General features: G+C 44.9%; 1 protein-coding gene across 1 annotated transcript; it reads right to left on the bottom strand.

Annotated features, from left to right (window-relative positions):
• Positions 1–320: 320 nt before the first annotated feature.
• btbd9 (BTB (POZ) domain containing 9) lies at positions 321–14,028 on the bottom strand. The gene is made up of 10 exons (XM_056294794.1): positions 13,462–14,028; positions 11,973–12,336; positions 9,299–9,566; positions 8,777–8,996; positions 7,895–8,014; positions 7,433–7,542; positions 6,701–6,890; positions 6,126–6,233; positions 3,123–3,201; positions 321–2,674 (listed from the first exon to the last, which is right to left on the bottom strand). Exons 1-10 carry the CDS (start codon positions 13,644–13,646, stop codon positions 2,480–2,482), a joined length of 1,839 nt encoding a protein of 612 aa, XP_056150769.1. The 5' UTR covers positions 13,647–14,028; the 3' UTR covers positions 321–2,479.
• Positions 14,029–19,287: the final 5,259 nt, after the last annotated feature.

Raw genomic sequence — 19,287 nt, 5'->3', positions numbered from 1 at the left:
AAAAGAAGGTTAAAATATATATATATTTTTGGTGGAATAAAAATGGTATCGCAAGAACAATGCTGAGACTACCTCATTGGGCAGCGTCGCCCATCGGCACCTACAATCAAGTGTCTGTTATTACCTCACGGGGGGGGGGGGGGGGACACATTCCTCCATCTACCAAACGTTACAGTTTCATACAGGGGGCCGTGGACATTAAGACTGGTTGAAGTTCCCAACAATTCACATGAAACACCGTGGAGTCTTTTTTACATTAACGGATATACACAAGTCATCGAACAGGAGGAAACAAGAGTCAAAACACAGACGGATAAGGGTCAAAACTACAGGTAAATATATTAAGCAAAACCAGTCAAATACATATTAAACCCAGATAAATACCAGATGAGAGTCGGGGGAAATTCAGTTCTCTACAACAACTTCTAACCACATCAAAATGGTTCTCGTTCGGTTCTCTAGCCAACTGCCGAGGAAGACGTATCAAATCTATGATCCTAAATAACAAAGCCAGATGTAAAGACACGTCATCGGGGATGTAACCGGAGGAGGCGGGGGCCTCGTGGATTGGTTTGGGTCTTTCAACACCAAGTAACACGTTTCAAAAACTAAACTCAAAAGTGCAACATCAGAGCAGAGAGGATGCAAAAGTTAAAAAGGACAGGAGACATGGGGACCACAGCACTGACAGCTTAAAACCCAACAAACAAAACAAAAACAACGCCGTCAACTGACTGGACATGAAAGAGAAAAAGCATGAAAATCTTTAAATTAGTTCTGTAATGTACAAAAACAAATAGGTTGATCACATCCGGCACTCCAGTATTGTGTTTCTATATCCGAGGACTTCAAATGTCTTTCTTTCCTTTTTTTTTTTTCCCAGTACACTTGAGTGCAATAAAGTGCCATAAACAGTTGCTCAACCATGACTCCTAAGACGCCAGTGCATTAATAGTTTGGTCCAAGCGCCTCAACACCAATTTACAAATGTACGCTTAAGAGTTTTCATCAAATCATTTGTGCTGATCAATACTAACGCAGGACCCCAAATTTAGTCCGATCTACTTTTAGTAAGATTTGCGTGAGGCAAGAATTATGAATTACAAAAGTATGAAAAAGTCACACCACCTGAGGTTCACAGATTTTGTTCTTGCTTGTGAAAGGATGCTAACGGACACACAATAGTTTATATAGGATCAAAATTAGTGTCATCTGCATACAAACATCTCCGGAAGTCGCCTCAGAGGCCAAAAAGCAACAGTTTCAAGAGGTTCATTCCAAAATCCGACATCCGATTATTTGAAAAATAAAGACATAGTCTGACAATATGATAGCTGCCAAGAAGTTAAATAACATTGAAGGATACTATTAGAATTCTGAATCCTCTTAAGACCCCTATTTTGAAAATAACTGGATTTGAGGATGGGAACCCAACATTATTCTTTTTTTTTTTTTTTCCTTTTTTCTTTTCAAATAATGGACTCAGTTAGCAAAAATTTCAGGTAGCAAAATGGATTTATCGTTTTGGAATGAAACCTCTATTATTCCATGTCCTCTCCGATGGAATAACCATAATTTCCCTCTGTGGCTTCTTTGGTGGAATAACCGTATTGCAGTGTACGCCTCATCTTTGGACAGTAAGTACATATCACACCTTGCCTGTTTGGGCTTTGAGGAATGAAAACCTTGTCATTGCACTGGCAGCTAGTATCATTTTGGGCCAACTGACCAAAAAAAAAAAAAAAATGTTTTTCCTTCATTATGTTTTAAGTTCTTACAAGACTGGAGCCCTGAATGTTGCTAGCCTTGTGAGCCAGATTACAATAATCTTTCTTGGGCAATTGTGTCTGTCCTCCCACTCACTGAGAAAGAAATTTCCAAAAGGTAACTCTGTCCGCAAAGTGGACGGTCCAAATACAGATCCTGAGAATGACCTAAGGAGCAGCGGGGGTACAATTGTAAGCAACACAAACAGAGTCATACACCTTACAATGTCATACAGCTTACAGTTAGCATGACAACAAGACACACTGTAGCCATGTCATGTGACTTCCTCTACGATCTGGCTTCCTTGACACAACTTACGCCACCATTTACCAGTGCTGTTGCCGTTTACAGTTATGCTGTACCGCATCCCAACTGTGATTAGAGCATCCACTTCGTTAAAACTGGTCTAAGTGACGGAGAGGTCGCATCACCTGAGAAAAATCGGTCTGGCTCACAATGCTAGAATGTTGCTGCTCTGAATACACAATGCTGTGCTAGTTGTGTTTATGATTGCAGACGAGGATTGCGGGGTTATTCTGACAAAACCAATGCATTAGCAGCGTCGTAGCAGCACAGTCTGAATGACTGGAGGGGGGGGCTGTGCAAAACGGCAATGTGAGCTTCACCCTCCCTCTGACCACCTTAGAGAGACACAGAAAGAGATAGAGAGACAGAGAGAGAGAGAGAGAGACAGAGAGAGATATGACTTCTCTCAGTGGTGGGATTGTGATGAGGAAGAGGACGACTGGGAGGGCTGAGAGGGGAGCAGACTGTGTGTGCGTGAAGGTCGTGGAGGTCGTGGCTGGGGGGCGGTGGCACCATCCTCAAGGTAATCCAGGCCCGGGCTGCCCTCGTTCACCACGTTCTCCAACTGGGTCGGGCACTCAAAGTGGACGCAGTGGAACACCTAAAACCGAGAGAGACGGAGAGGAAAAGAGACAAAGGGAGACGAAGAAAGAGAAACATAAATACATTTTCAGACCACATAGTACTTCTACACTGGAGGAAGGAAAGTACCAACAGGCAAATGCTACTAAACTCAACCAGCGGGGGGTCAGTTTGTTGAGTCCAGCCACCGTGGCTGGTAAGAAACCTTTCCTTGTCCTGTTCTTCTAAAAACCTTGTTGGTTTGGTGAAAAGTATAAGTCACTTGTGGCTTTTGGGTATTAAGGTGAAATTCTTTGGAGGGGGGTCATTTCGAGGGAAAAGCGTAAAACAAAACTTTTTTATGTGTTTGAACAGGTCTTTACGTTTGTGGATGTAAAACTGCAAATGCAAGATACAAGACACAAGCGCGGGTTCTGGAAAGAACTGCCGAGTACAGTTTCACCTGGTCCAGCGGGAGAGAACCTCACCTCGTTGGCTGTGTTGTGAGTCCCCACGATACGGACGAAGGAGGCGGGCTGTTTGTCAAACTTGAGTGTCTGCCAAGACCTGCAAGGCAGATTGGGAAGGAAAAACTAAACAACACAATCAGCACAAAGACCCAAATGACCTTTATTATGTGATTATGTACGTTGTTTTGTCCTCAGCTTCTGTCTGTTTTCATGCTTCTTCTGGCCAGTTGATTAAGAAAGTAAAGGTTAGATTAGGTTGAATAACGTGCTTCAGGCAAGGTTGGGTTTGTCAATACTAGGCGCACCAGGTGTGGAACTGACCGTTTACAAAATGTATCAAAAGTTCTGCCTCCCTTTACTGCCATGTCAACTTGACAGTTATTTGGAGTTTGTTTCGGCGTGCTCAAAGATAACAACAGTAAACATGTAACCACACAATACATACAAAGAGGGTCCACAGAAACATACGGTAACACTTTCTATGAAGTTTGCATCTATAACGCCCTATAAGCATCTATAATGCCCTATAAGTGTAGCTATAAGTCATTGTAAGATTCATTATAACCATGTATATGCCCTCACAACACCTCATAACCACCTTTATGATACATTATGTCAATTTAAAACAGATTTATGCATTATAAATATGTCATTAGCCTGTTTATCTGTCAAATGTCATAATGCATCATAGCCAACTTGTTTTGCTGAAGTTTTGTAGAGCTGCATAATGAGACTTCAGTGCTATTTCAGTCTTCAGCCATAGCCGTTAGTCATTGTAATACACATTATAGGAAAGTACGGGCGTTATAGATGCAATAGATGCTTATAGGGCGTTATATATGCTTATATGGCGTTATAGACGTTTATAGGGTGTTATAGATGCAAGCGTCATAGAAAGTGTTACCAAACATACTGTTACAATTATAATTCAGTTACTGCAACCATATATCCCATGCCCTTAAAATGACAAATTAAAGTGCTTGTGCTGAAGGAGTCTGTACTTGTGCTGAAGGAGTCTGTACTTGTACAATCAGTGAAGCATCTAGGATGTGGACTGCTGCACGGTAAGTGCCATTGTGGAAGTGAGATGTTCTGGTCTTGATACTGCAGTCTTTTACTCAAAGGGAGATGACTGAATAGGGGGTCAGCCAGGAGGAGTCCTTTAAAATTTGAAAAACATTTCCGCTGAATGCGAATATGGTATAATTCAGAAATGGTAGGGAGTTTGCGGCCAATTATTTTTGAAGTTGTGTGCACGACTCTGTCCAACAGTTTTTTTCTCGTGGGCTGTAGAATTGCCATGCCATACAGTTATTGAGAAAGTGAGCACACTTTCTGTTACAGTTCTGTACAACTGTAACAATGCAACCCTCGACACTCCAAAGTTCCTGATCTGCCTTAGAAAGAATAGTCTTTGGTGAGCTTTCTTCTGGGCGGCACGGTGGCACAGTGGTTAGCGTAGTCGCCTCACGGCAAGAAGGTCCTGGGTTCGAGCCCCGGGGTAGTCCAACCTTGGTGGGTCATCCCGGGTCGCCCTCTGTGTGGCGTTTGCATGTTCTCCCCGTGTCTGCGTGGGTTTCCTCCGGGGGCTCCGGTTTCCTCCCACAGTCCAAAGACATGTAGGTCAGGTGCATTGGCCATACTAAATTGTCTCTAGGAAAAATGGGTGTGTGTGTGTGTGTGTGTTCGTGTCGGCCCTGTGACGGCCTGGCGGCCTGTCCAGGGTTTCTCCCTGCCTGCCACCCAATGACTGCTGGAATAGGCTCCAGCATCCCTGCGACCCCAAGAGCAGGATAAGCGGTTAAGATAATGGATGGATGGATGGATGGAGCTTTCTTCTGGATGGTGGTGAGGTTTCCCCATTCCAGAGAGGAGGAGATTGTAGTCCCAAGGAATTTGAAATACATCACTCTTTCTACCACCTGGGTGTTAAAGGTCGGCGGTAGTAGCACTCCCTGATCTTTGAACAAGTCAACCACAAGTTCTTTAGTCTTGTTGACGTTCAGTTCCAGATTGTTATTGCTACACCAGTCGACAAGAGAGGAGACATCCTTCCCATAAGCTGTTTCATCATTACAGGAAATTAGTCCCACCGGTGTTGTAACACCAGCAGTCACTTTTACAGAGTCAGAATGTCGCCATAGCATGGCGCCATCTTATTTGACTCTTAGAAATTGCTTTCAACACACTTTCAAGATGAGTTCTTCAAATAACAGTTGGTTTAAATTTCAACGTTACATCAACATATCAAAAAGGCTTAGCTTGTAACCATCTTACCCTTGAGCCAACTGAAGTGTGGCGGTTGATGATTTCTTTATTAAAATTTTTTTAAAATGTATTTCTGGTTTTTCCCTTTTTCTCCCAATTTAGTGGCCAATCGATCCCTATTTTAATTCAAACACCCACCCTCGTACTGCATGCGTTCGCCAACTGCATCTCTCCGGCCGGCAGTCTCGAAGGAGTCGCCTCGCCACTTCCGTGACGAGGCGACTCCAGGCCGAACCACTGTTTTTTTTCCGACACACCCAGAGACGCATTCATGTGACGAACACAAGCCGACTCCGCCCCCCTCCCGAAGACAGCGTTGCCAATATCGCTGCTTCGTCGAGTCCGGCCATAGTCGGATCTGACGAGACCGGGTATTAAGTTTAACGTATGGCGCTCCAATAAAGTTTAATCTGTAGAAGGCACCTGTGCAGGTCAGATTTGGGTTTGGGTGGCCCACATTTCCCTCCAGTCCCTCAGGAAATTTGAATAGACAGTTTCCCCAACAACACTTTTTTCACCATTTCCCTTGCTTTTGCCATCTTTTTACAAATCTGGCATTATGTATTGCACATTACATCAAACCTGCTCTTGTTATCCATTGTGGGCTCTTGAAGGAAACCAGAGGAAGTAGAGAGGGTCGCCGAGTGCAGATTGGTGGACTGTTTGGTCGATCACTGTTTCGCAGAGGATCACTTATACACTGGGTGTTTGCAGAGAGGGGCGAGAAAGAGGCGAAACTATTGGGCAACTCACCTGCATGCCACCTTGGTGCGGTCCACCACCTTGGTCCATTGCTGCTGATTGGTGGAGACCTCGATGTAGTAACTGTAGGAGCGCTCGTCACAGTCCCACAGGAGCAACCTGCCAAGGAAAAGGAAACGGGCGTCTATCTGTCATTAGGCATTTTGAACACAACTGACCTCAAACTGTATATTTGCAAACGACAGACTGCACAGGTGTCCTGTACAGTCCTTTTCAAAATTCCACACCATTTCCAGATATGTTCCTGTTTTAAGACTTTTCTGGCAATTTTTTTTTTGCCGGATTGCTAAGGACAGGGTAGACAAAGGATACAGGGTGGAGAGAGAGAGAGGGATAAACATGCAACAGAGGAGCTGAGCCGCATGTGAACCACAGACACTGACCAGGCCCTAAGCCTACATGGTCTGCGGTTACTAGGCTGAGCCACCAAGACAAAGTCCAGATTCACAGTTTTGGACAAATTTGCTAGATAAAAAAACAAAACAAAAACACTAAACAATGCTTCTCTATGGCTTTATCAAGAAACCCTGACGCTAACATCAATGAATATTCACAGCCTACTTCACCTTAAGGATTCTATGGTGTAGGGCTGGGCAAGCTGGATCACAATAGCCCCCGAGCCGAGCTGGTGGCAGGTGTAGCCGGAGTCCCAGTCATAATTGCGCGTGTCTCCGTTGAGCAAGGCATTTCTGCTGCGGCTGACGCCTTCGATGACGCTAGAGCAGGCGGCGACGGTCGCCACGTTCTCACTGGGGACTGGAGACATCAGGAGCAGTGAGAGGCGGTGTTGCACATTATTCCTATCACTTACGTGAAATCCACATTTCACCTTTCAACTGGAGCATCTTACCACGAGAGCAACAGAAGAACAGGCACAGACTGTCGCCTTACGTCCTTCATATTTCAATTTAACTTCCTCGTATGCACAAACCTACCAGCCCATAAATAAATACCATATCTCGCTATCTTTTTACAGGTGTTGCTGTTTCACTCGTGATGTTTTATGCCCGCCTCACTCCCATTTTATGTTCATGCACTTATTTTCTTAGAGGTACACCTAACGGTCTGCTGTAATGTTTGACTCGTACACACGGGCAACATTAAAGTTGCATCTCATCCCAGCTGCTGGAACTGCACCAGGCCACCAGTAGCAGGGGCTGTAGCACCAAACCATAAACCTCATAGGACTAAAGTATAAATGACTTTTAACTTCACATTCAAACAGTTTCCTGAGGCATACGTACAAAATAAACACTATTACTACTCAAGAGTGACGAGTCTGCGATTCCACAGCTTACCCAAAAGGCCGTTGTCCAGAGTAAACGGGCGGTTGGTGAACATGCACTCGAAAGCCACCAGGTGGAAGACCTTGTTGACTGTGTTGTGAGTCCCCACAATGCGCACGTACCTAGGGTGCAAGAGAACGGTCAGTTCAGTTTCTCATTCACAGGCTTTCATCCGAGTCTGGTGTGTTTTTCAGTGCAGAATGAGTTCTAGTGAGTAGGGATGCCGACTTTAACCCCACACGAGCGACCATTTGCCCGGAATATGTCCACTGAGCAAGACAGCGAATCCCTATCAAACACATAGCTGTGACGGGTATGACCCTGAACTCTTTGCAGACGAGGGCAAGAAAAAGAGAATGTTCAAATGAAGAAGTATCAGGTTATGTCATGAATATTAACGGTGAGTCAATAGGAGGTGTCCTTCAGACACGTGTACAGTGTGAAGCCAGAAGAAAGGCCGGCGCCGTGGTTTACCGGCACACCCGCGGCGTGAAGTAGAGGTTCTGCCAAGAGCGACAGAGGTACTTCGAGTGGTCCACCACACGCACCCAGTCCAGCTCATCCATAGAAACCTCGATGTAGTAGGAGTAAGACCTGAAACGATCCAGGTACAAATGTTCAGGACACAAATACATTAAAATCCTTAGCGTGTCATCTCGTTTATAACTCAGTATGAGAAATTCCATTCTAGAGAGTTTTTCTGGACTGATGTAACCGCACTAATTTCATGGCAATACAACTTTCAAGAGCTCCTTGCATAGAAACGATCAAATAAAATATCTGATTTAGGTCTTTTGTTTCAAATAAAAGAAATTACCTCATCACAAAGCACAAAACTCACAAATCTCCAAGTCATAACCCCCCGAAAATGCTGGAAAGATAACTTCGCTTAAGATAGCCTTATGATGCAGTTCTCATTTAGGGAGTTTAATGGTAACTGTAAATTGAGCTATAAAACCTGAACAAATGCTATCCACTGATGTCAACTTTCTATCTCTTGTCCCCAGCAGGACTTCAGACTAGGGATGGATATCGTTAAAATGTTAATAGTACTACTACTCTTGCCAATACTGCTCATCGATCCGGTACACTAATAGTACTCTTATCCGTTCTTTTTGTTTGTTTTTTTTTTTTTGCCTGATCATAAATCTCACTTCGCCTCCTGCATGTGCGGTAAGTTCGTTTCAGTCAAGATAGCCTTCTTATACTTAATCGTCTCATTTTCATCAAGGAATATAAAAAGCTGCCGAAGAACATTTTCCACTCATCGTTTTTGTCAAAGGAATTTACACTACACATCAATCACTTGCTGATCTCTCAGTGGTGCTGTCTGGCCAAGCAACGAGCCCGTCTCACCGGCTGTCTCTGTCCCACAGCAGGAGGCGAATGTGGTTGATGATGGAGGGCTGGCCCAGTTTGACCTGGATACCCGCCCGGCCGTCCTCCTCGATGGGGTGTCTGGAGAAGCCGTGGTCCAGGTCGTAGTTCTGAGTGTCCCCGTCTAGCAGCGCCGACTTCAGCTCGCCTTTCACCACCTGCGCTCCGTACTTCATGGTAGCAATGTTTTCCTCTGGGACTGAAACGTTAGGATACACACATATGAGAGAATGCATGTGCATGTGCATCTGCTTGTGTGTGTGTGAGTCAGTCACAAAATGACTGGAAATGTTTAATGACAGAAAGAAAGAAAATCCAATAGATAGGCAGACAGACAACAGATAATCAGATAGACAGGCAGGTAGTGTTAAGGCTACTAAACAGGGAGAAAGACAGAAAAAGATAAATATATACAGTGAGATGGTTGCAGGCAGACAGACATAAAAACACAGTTAGGACAAGACAAAAAAAGACAGACAGCTGAGGAGTGGGGAGACTGACTGAGCATCCCGCGGTAGTTGAGGTCCATGTCGCGGCTCTCCGAACGGGTCTTGATGGCGTCCAGCAAGTCATCAGGGCTGAGCAGCCCAGTTGGACGCACCACATTCAGCATCTCCGTCAGGCTCATCAACGGCAGCCGCACTGCTGACATCACTTCCTGTGTGGCCGCCCCCTCTCCATGGTGACGGCACCAGCGGCAAAGGGCCTGGAAGATCTCCCGCTCACTGGCCGCAAATGAGTCCCTCCTCACCACAGTCAATAAAGCAGCCTGCACACACACACCGAAGAAACAGGACAGAGTATATTTTTAAAAAGCCCAAAGGATTTTATTGCATAATCAATAATTACTTAAGTTTGTTTCACGGGAAAATTTTAAAATGTACTTTTTTTCGATAATCATTGTCCTGAAAATATATCTAATCATACAAACTCCAGGACATCATGGTTATCAAAAGAGGACCGATTAACACACGCGATGGGCTTGGGCGATTGGACGAATCATGCGTTCATGTGGTGTCGGAATAATCGGAAAAATTAGCTCCCGACTGGGAAAATAGACGTGAACACCCCCCCAAGTCGGCACAACAACTTGGAAAGTCGGCGAAAATTTTGGCACACGACTTGCCGACTTGTGACGTCATATACGCAGAAGCATGGTGGCAGAAAATAAATGTTTGGTTGATGGTAAGAAATTTATTATTAATTCATGAATTGCACATCAAATTTTTTGCTGACATGTAATTTGTAAGGAAAGCCATATGATATTGGGTTGTAACCGTGTTGCTGTCCACGTAGTGACCTAGATTAGTTAGAAAAGTTATTCAGTAGCATTAACCCTGATAACAAGCCAGGTAAAGCAATATTTTAGTGGTTTAAGGGAATGTACTGGTGCAGCAACAGGTCTGAGCAATAAAATACAACACATCCTCTTTGTCGTGTCTATGTTGTTTCCATCATCATCATCAGGTCGAGTATCCTCAGATGGTTCTGACTCTCTCACGCCACCCGTCTATCCTGCATAGCAGCTGGAAGATCCTCAGATGGACATCCCGCGTCGTCGACAAGTTGATTGACGTAATTTCTTGCAGGCCTTCCCACACGTCTTTCCACATTTGGGTGACCAAAGCAATGTATCGTTTGCTAGTTCTTCCTTGCTCCTCCAGCAATGACCAGCAAATCGAACCCTTCGTTCTCGGATAGTGTTTGAGACGGCGGGTATATTGCCATAGAGAGACACTTCTTTGTAGGGTGCTTCTTCCGGGATACATATAGTGCAGCACGCAGACTTCTGCTGAAAGCCCCATCAAGTTTGGATTCAAGCCGTTTAGTGAGGGTCCAAGAAGATGATCCATAAGTGAGAACGGACCATCTTCTTGGACCCTCACTAAACGGCTTGAATTCAGTTGTTTCCATACTAAGATTTGAAAGCTCAATAACATGCCAATGTGGGAAGAACGACTTCCCAACTCTGGAGCACGTGAATGCACTAGAATATATCAGCAATCTGCAAATGGCTGAGTCCAGTTGGTGGTTGTTTTTGTTTTTTGGGGCGATTTCTGGCCTGATTTTTGTGCTTTTGTTTTGCTAATTTAATGGTCTGCCTCCTCGAGAATTCAACTCCGTAATTAATTAACCTGTAAAGCACAATTCAAAGCATGCACGAATAGAAAGTGGCAGCTGGAGTTGGGCCATATGCACGCGCTTGTTGCACTGATTTCTGACGAGTCTTTTACAAAACAGGGCAGTGACTGAGGGACAATTAAGCTGTCTTTAGTAGCTGCTGTCCGACTGATTGGTGCTGAAAAGCAACGTCAAGTCATAAATCATATTTGAGAACTAGACCCAAAACTGTATGTGCAGTTGTGCACACTGATTATTTAACAGCATAGTTATGTTATCCCCATCTGTTTGTTCATGAGGAAGCTGTAAGCAGAGGCGTCCTCTGACGCCATCAGACTTTTTTTTGTTGTTTCAAATATTGCCGGACAGCTGTTCAGTCTGCTTTTAAAGCTTATTGCCTAGCATAGATCTCAAGGTGATTTATTTTGTTTAATTGAAGAACAGTAGGTTGTAATGTTTCAGTAAAATTAGATTTTTACATTAATGCTTGCGCAAATTAATAGTGTTGGAATCTTTTGCCAGCACTACTTGTTTGTAAAGACGGCAAACATCTTCATTTAGGTCCTTCGGCTTGCCGTTGTGCCCGGTTTAAATCCAAAATAATCCCCAATAGGGGATTTTGTATTCTTTTTTCGCAACGAGCTCTTCCGTGATGGCATTCGCTGAAAATGGTCGGCGCGCCCCCAGGGACGAATATATACTAAATTATCTCAAAGATAAATCAAAATAAAAAAAGATCAAACCTTAACTATAACCCTGATAACCCACCAAGACTTACTTACAAACTCAATTCATACTATTTTACGCTTTTGACAACAACCAAATGTAAACGGACTTTTCTTTCTGCTGGCCACGCGGTTGCTGGCAGACCTCTACATCTATCATCCACTTTCAGTATTTCACCAGCAAAACAACTCTGTGAACAAGTGACCAATCTCCCAAGTGACGATTGCCAAAGTTGTGTTATAGCTGAATAAGCGCACCAGTGAATGATGTACTAACATTTACATGTTTTTTTGGTGTTAACTCTAAGCCATGGCTTTCAAAAGCTTACCTTAGACAGCGTCAGAAAGCCATCTGAGCTCAACACTTCAGGAGCATGTCTGTCCATGTAGGCGCAGCAGGCTGCACTGAGCGCGCTCAGAGAGTAGAGGCTGGCCACATCAAAGACCAGGCAGACGTTGTTGGTGTGCAGGATGGTGCGGAGGAACTCGGAGGTGGAGTCCTCCAGCGGCTGCAGCCCATAACGGTGAGCGAGACCCAAGAAGTCCAGGAGCACCTCCTCTCGGGCGGAGCTGAGGCTGGCCCGGCCTGTGTAGAGGTAGTGGAGAAGCATGGAGAAGGCCTCCGCCCGCGTCTCCTCCAGGCACACCTCCGCCTGAGGCTGGGACTCCTTCATGCCGCCGTACAGCAGGGCCCTGCGGGAACCGACGTGGACAATTACAGAGTTATTTTAAGAGGTACTTACTGGCTTGGCAGAGGAACCCAATGTTGGTTATAACAAGGCTTACTATACCAATAGTATAAACAGTCTAAAACAGGGGTTCTCAAACGTATTACTCAAAGGTCTGTATCTGATTTTTATTCAAGGTCAGAGGTCGGGAATGACGGGCAAGAATAAAAAAACCATTTAATCAACTCACTTGTAACTTTTACGTAACATACATTCAAGTTGCAAGACAGTCAAGAGAGTCAAAATCCATTCAAGCCTAGTGGGAGAAAATAGCACTGTTTGTCGCGTACCAGTAAGTTACTTGTTACTGTCATTTATGGTCGCACTAGTTTCTCTCCTCTGTTTCAGCGAGGGCGGAGGTCAACCCCTCCACACACCCACACCCACAGAGTGGAGCAGGGGAGAGATTGATAATGGGCTATAACAGATAAAATTGACTTGACTTAATTGCCATATAAGCACTGTATGAAGTAGTAAAAGTAGTACATTTGCAAGAGAGTAGTCACATCGTAGCAGCACTACATTAAGTAGAGGTAGTAAATTTGCCAGAGTAATGACATCATAGCCTACAGATCAAATCAACTTTATATGTGTAGCCCAATATCACAAATTACAAATGTGCCTCAGTGGGCTTAGCAGCAACACAACATCCTGTCATCGGATAAGGAACACCTCCCTAAAACCCCCTTTAACAGGGAGAAACCTCAGGGAGAGCAACAGAGGAGGGGTCTCTCTCCCAAGACGGACAGCGTGCAATGGGTGTTGTGTTCACGCAATGTACACAATACAACACTGAAGGAGGAGAACACAATTATAATGGACATAAAATGTATTAAGATCATGATGCACAGGTATCACCATGTCATAAAAGAAAAACTTATGTGAGGGGAGGAAGGGCAGGCAGGCAGGCAGGGGAGGAAGGGCACATGTGGTGAGGCTTTGATTGTCTCATTCCTCATTTCTTCAGGAGAAAGCCGGAAGAAGCAAAGGAAGCCACCTTGCTTTGCCACCGGGCAGTCTGCAGGTCTCGGTGACCCGAGTGTAACGGAGCAACCAAAGCTGAGAGTAACGCAACACGTCCGGAGCTTACCGGAAATAGTGGCAGCGGGCTGCGAGGATCACCCGGTGCGCCGGGAAACGCTTCTCCTCCACGACGAAGGTAACGTCGCTGTACTCCTCGCCGGGCACCAGGGCGCCCAGCTGCTCGGACAGCAGGTGGATGTGGTCTATCTCCGACACGGAGGCCAAGGGGCGCAGAGGGTGGCTGTTACTCATGGTTAACAGGTGCCCGGAGTCCCATCCAACGGGGGGGAGGAGGAGGGGGGGAGGAGGAGGAGGGCGATCTCAACGATTTAGGTCACTGGTCACTTGACGGCAGAGCTGAGGAAAGAAGGGGGGGAGAGAGAGAGAGAGAGAGAGAGAGAGGGGAGGCTGGTCCCGAGGAACGGCGGCGTTAGCAAAACAAGCTAACCGTTAGCAAGGTTGCGGACTCGGGGAGTCGGCGTGAGCTCATCGAGCGGAGTCGCGTCGTTTATAAGCCCGCGTCGCCCATCTCTCCTCTGACGTCTAACGCGACACGGACGGTAGAAGCAAAAGCCCCGCGCTGACGTCGGCCAGCTGCGGTATGTAGTCACCGGTTGGCGGAGACCGACGGGCGCTAGCGTTAGCCTATGTTAGCGTTAGCCGAGCCAGGTCACGTGTCCTCCGACCAATGGCGGCGGGGGGGAAGTGACGCGACTTCCTCCTCAAAGCCGCACGTCACCCCGGAGATATCCGGTTGACGGCGCGTTGAACCCCCCGCGCTCGTGTGTTTTGTGCGCGTGTGTCCTGGTAACGCTTTTTATGAATCGGATCATTTTTTTGTTCTTTTTTACATGGTGACGCTGGTCGCGTGGCTCGGGTCCTGGCCTCTTCCGGTGGCGTCTGGGCGCTGCTTGGCATGCTGCTCATCATAGTCTTCACACATCATATAAGTCCATTATAATTGTGTTCTCCTCCTTCAGTGTTGTATTGTGTAAATTGTGTAAACACGACATCCATTGCACGCTGTGCATCTTGGGAGAGAGTCCCCTCCTCTGGTGCTCTCCCTGAGGGTCCTTCCGGTTTTCTCTCCCTGTTAAAGGGGTTTTTTAGGGAGGTGTTCCTTATCCCAGTGTTTCCCAACCCAGTCCTCAAGGAACCCCTATCCTGCATAGTTTCTTTGCAACCTGTTTGTAGTTACTCAACCAATCAGCAATGAATGTTGTCAGACGTTGCACACCTTGCATAATTAAGTGCTGCGAGATGATTGGTCAAGTAAGTACAAGCAGGGCTGCCTATGCAGGGTTACAAGGAAAATCTGCAGGATGGGGAGTCCTTGAGGACTGGGTTGAGAAACACTGCTATCCGATGTGAGGGTCTAAGGACAGGATGTTGTGTTGCTGTTAAGCCCACTGAGGCACATTTGTGATATTGGGCTGCACAAATAAAATTGATTTGATTTATCTACATCAGGGTGATTCTTCGATTAAAGGAGTTTTTCTGTCTCCAGGGTTGCTTTTCAAGAAAATAAAATAAATAAATATTGTGTATTTGTTAGAGTCAGGTTGTGTTAGCTATGAAAAAAAAGATTTGTGTCTCAAGGAGGAAATTTCAATACTTTTTCAGTATGTTGACATTTCAGATGTGCCAGAATTTCACTGTTTTGGGCTTGTCCCCAGCCCAGACTTTTGAACTTCCCCTCTGTAATAAAGTAATACAAGTTGTTAAATTCATTCAAGCTTCACTTTGCATTTTCTCATAATACTTTAAAAAGACGTGTTTCAAGTTCATATGGTTTCTATATGCGCAGTTTGCACATGTTTTACACTTGAATATCGCTGCCCCTCATACAGCTGTCATTACGTCACACCCAACAGTTTAGACAGCGATGACGTTTTTTCGAACAATGCGGTTGCCATGGAAACGAGAAGTGCCAGAGGCGCATGATCGAGCGGTCATGGCAGAGGCGTGACTTTTTCATGTCCACAAATGTGAGTAATGTGAAGATTTACATGTCCTGATCGGAGAGTATGTTTATTAGCCGTCATTACCAAACAAGTTACTGAGTATTTTAGTTCAGAAATAAGAAATTTCGCTTTATTCACGTATATTCATTGTACATTGTATGCTAGCTATAGAACCTGATAATGTAACAAATCCCCGATAATGTAATAACCCTGCTAATGTAATAAAAAATGCACTCGAGGCCATTGAAAATGCAATAAAACCCGATAATGTAATAACTTCCCGATAATGTAATAAAGTGCATTTCCCGATAATGTAATAAACTTTTTACCGATAATGTAATAAAGTATTGCATTAACGGGAGGTTATTACATGATCAGGTTAGCCTTCATTTTGCAGGTCCTGATAATGTAATAATTCCCCAATATTGTAATAATTTAACGGCAGACCACCTATTAATGGGTTCAAGTGGTGATACTATGTTGGCAACTCTAGCTCCAGAGCTCTAGCGCCACCAACAGGTCAAAGCTGGACATGCATGAATGTTTATTAACTTTTGACCTGTTTATCCGTTTTTCACAACCACTGTATCACTGAAATGCACTTTATTACATTACCAGGAAGTTATTACATTATCAGGTTTTATTGCATTTTCAATGGACTCAAGGGCAGATTTTTATTACATTATCGGGGTTATTACATAATTGGGAATTTATTACATTATCAGGTTCTACACTAGCTAACAAGTTAGCTTAGCAAGTCTGAAACGTTTTCTCCAAAAAGTGAAAATTGTCATGACCATCACGTGTCATGACCATCACATTTTGCTGTTACAGCTTTGAAAAAAGCATCGTAATATTAAAACTTATTTTGCAGGACGATCAAAGCTATGATGAGATGTTTGTTCCAGACCACTTAATAGAGCTTTTGAAAAAGAAAAAAACAAAAAAGATTTTTTAAAATTTTTTCAAAATTTCAAAAGCTGAAAGTGTCCCAAATTGAAGAATCACCCATAATTGTTTTGTATATGTGTGATTGTGTTGTATCACCATATTGTAATACAATACAATTACAAACGGGAGTGGCAGTTAAGTATGTAGGAGTGGTGCAGGATATGTATGAGGGCAGTGTGACAGTGGTGAGGTGTGTGGTTGGAATGACAGATGGGTTCAAGTTGGAGGTGGGATTACATCAAGGATCGGCTCTGAGCCCTTTCTTGTTTGCAGTGGTGATGGACAGGTTGACGGGCGAGATCAGGCAGGAGTCTCCGTGGACGATGATGTTTGCGGATGACATTGTGATCTGTAGCGAGAGTAGGGTGCAGGTGGAGGAGAGCCTGGAGAGGTGGAGGTATACACTGGAGAGGAGAGGAATGAAAGTCAGTAGCAGCAAGATGGATTACATATGCGTGAATAAGAGGGAGGACAGTGGAATGGTGAGGATGCAAGGAGTAGAGGTGAAGAAGGCATTTGAGTTTAAATACTTGGGGTCAACTGTCCAATGTAACAGGGAGTACAGAAGAGAGGTGAAGAAGAGTGCAGGCAGGGTGGAGTGGGTGAAGAAGAGAGAGCAGGCAGGGTGGAGTGGGTGGAGAAGAGTGCCAGGAGTGATGTGTGACAGAAGGGTACCAGCAAGAGTTAAAGGGAAGGTTTACAAGATGGTAGTGAGACCAGCTATGTTATATGGATGGAGACAGTGGCACTGATGAAAAGACAGGAGGTGGAGGTGGAGGTGGCAGAGTTGAAGATGCTAAGATTTTCATCGGGAGCGACGAAGAAGGACAGGATTAGGAACGAAGCACCCGGCAAGTCTACAGGCCAATTGCACTTACTTCACATGTTGGGGAAAATAATGGAAAGGATGATCACAGACAGAATGAAATTCTGTTTTAGAAAGCAGGGGATTGTTTACTCCCTACCAGAGTGGATTTAGGAAAGGAAGGGGAACAATAGATCCGGTCATTTTATTGAAGACAGAACATGAAAAAGCCCAAATGAATAAAGAATCCATAATGGCAGAGTTCTTTGATGTAGAGAAAGCGTACGATATGGTATGGCAAATGGTAAATAAATGGTAACTGGACTGCATTCACATAGCGCTTTTCTAGTCTACTGACCACTCAAAGCGCTTTACAGTGTACGCATCACATTCCCCCATTCACACACTGATGGCGGAGGCTAGGTGCCAACCCACTCATCAGGAGCAGTTAAGGGTTCTGTGTCTTGCTCAAGGACACTTCGACACCATCTCTGGAGGAGCCGGGGATCGAACCAGCGACCTTCCGATTACTAGACGACCCGCTCTACCTCCTGAGCCATGCCTCTCCCTAAAAAGAGGATTAATGAATGGAAAGAGGGATTAATGATTAGTCCACCGTCCTCTGCACTGTTTTGAGTGTGTTCAGCTCCAGGTTGCTATGACTGCACCACTGCACCATAGGGCCAGCTGTTCAACCTCCCGTCTGTATGCAGACTCGTCACTGGCGCAGATAAGACCGATGATCATTGTGTCGTCTGCAAACTTCAGGAGTTTAAGACGGGTCACCTGAGGTGCAGTCATTTGTGTAGAGGGAGAAGAGTAGAGGGGAGAGTACACATCCCTGGGGGGTGCCAGTGCTGATTGTCCGGGTGCTGGGTGTGATTTTTCCCCAGACTCACCAGCTGCCTCCCGTCTGTCAGGACGTTTTTGAGCCACCAACAGATGGGGGCTGGTACAGTGAGCCTGGCGAACTTGGAGTGGAGGATATCTGGGACGATGGTGTTGAACGCTGAAGTCCACAAAAAGGACCCTCGCCTATGTCACTGGGGAGTAGAGGTGTTGGAAGATGTAATGCGGCCCAATGATGACTGCATCATCCAGTCACCTGTTTGCCCTGTAGGCAGACTGCAGAGGGTCCAGCAGGGGCCTGTGATGTCCTTCAGGTGGGCCAACACCAGTCTCTCAAAGGACTGCACAATGCAGCACAACTTGCGCTGAATTTGAACTATACAGTACAGTGGGAACTGAGTTTGAAATGTATAGCAGCAGAATTAACTTCAGGGTAGGTGAGAAGGGGCAGGGAAAAAAAATAAGTGCATACTTCCTGCTACTCCTGTGGATTTGTTGATCACTTCGGATTACTGGCAACGTCTTGTCTGTATGTTTTATCCTGCTTATTTACACGTTCGAATTAAATCATTCATTCGTTTATCCAAACAGTGTCTGAAACGGTAGCATTATGGAGGCAGCGTTCAGTAAAGCTGAAGCAGTAATACGGAGCAATATCACCACTGCCTGGCAAAAGCACAGGGATGAAAGAAACAAAGGACGTCATCTGCACAAAATAAAGCGAGAAGTGGGAGGAATTAAGACAGGGGAGAAAAAAAAAATCCAGAGAGCAAGCAATTACTATACATGAAGACTGAAGTTAAGACACCCAGGGTTAAATAAAACCATGCACTTGACAGGAAAACATCCATCAGGACTACGTGACTGTGGCTTGGGAGGAAGAAATGGCTGAACGTGTTATCTGTCAATGCCAGAAGTACAAAACACACAGAGAAAAGCTAAAGGAACGGAAGACGTGGGGGTGGGAGTATCGAATCTTGTGAATTTATTTAGCATTGAGGGAGGAAAATACAAAGCCTTAAGTTGTGTTTCTTTTTCTTCCTTGTAAAGAAAAACATTCTGTTTGAACACAATTAATAGAAAAAAAGTTTTACACAATTTTAACATATCACACCTGTGAGTTATTCTAAAAATTAATCTGAATATTTTTTTTCCCGGGGGGGGGGGGGTGGTGTTTCTATGAATCTGACACCACCAAGTAGATGAAGTATTTCTGAGCTTTTGCTCTTTGCAAGACGTGGTCGTGCAACAGGACTGCGTATTTACATACAATAGGGATGAGATTTTTTATCTCCATTTACCCCCCCCTGAAAAAACCCCCCAA

This window comes from Lampris incognitus, chromosome 15 (assembly GCF_029633865.1).
Source record: "Lampris incognitus isolate fLamInc1 chromosome 15, fLamInc1.hap2, whole genome shotgun sequence".
NCBI lineage: Eukaryota > Metazoa > Chordata > Actinopteri > Lampriformes > Lampridae > Lampris > Lampris incognitus.
The sequence above is the reverse complement of the archived record's forward strand: the minus strand, read 5'-3'. Positions and strand labels throughout refer to the sequence as shown.

What these genes read in the sequence shown, in the direction of transcription:
- btbd9 (XM_056294794.1), bottom strand. Translation starts at nt 13,646, where the DNA reads ATGAGTAACAGCCACCCTCTGCGCCCCTTGGCCTCCGTGTCGGAGATA. An exon ending in CAACTACCGCGGGATGCTCA is followed by an intron (nt 8,997 to 9,298) that starts GTCAGTCTCCCC and finishes CTAACGTTTCAG; the next exon opens with TCCCAGAGGAAAACATTGCT. An exon ending in TTCACGCCGCGGGTGTGCCG is followed by an intron (nt 7,543 to 7,894) that starts GTAAACCACGGC and finishes CTTGCACCCTAG; the next exon opens with GTACGTGCGCATTGTGGGGA.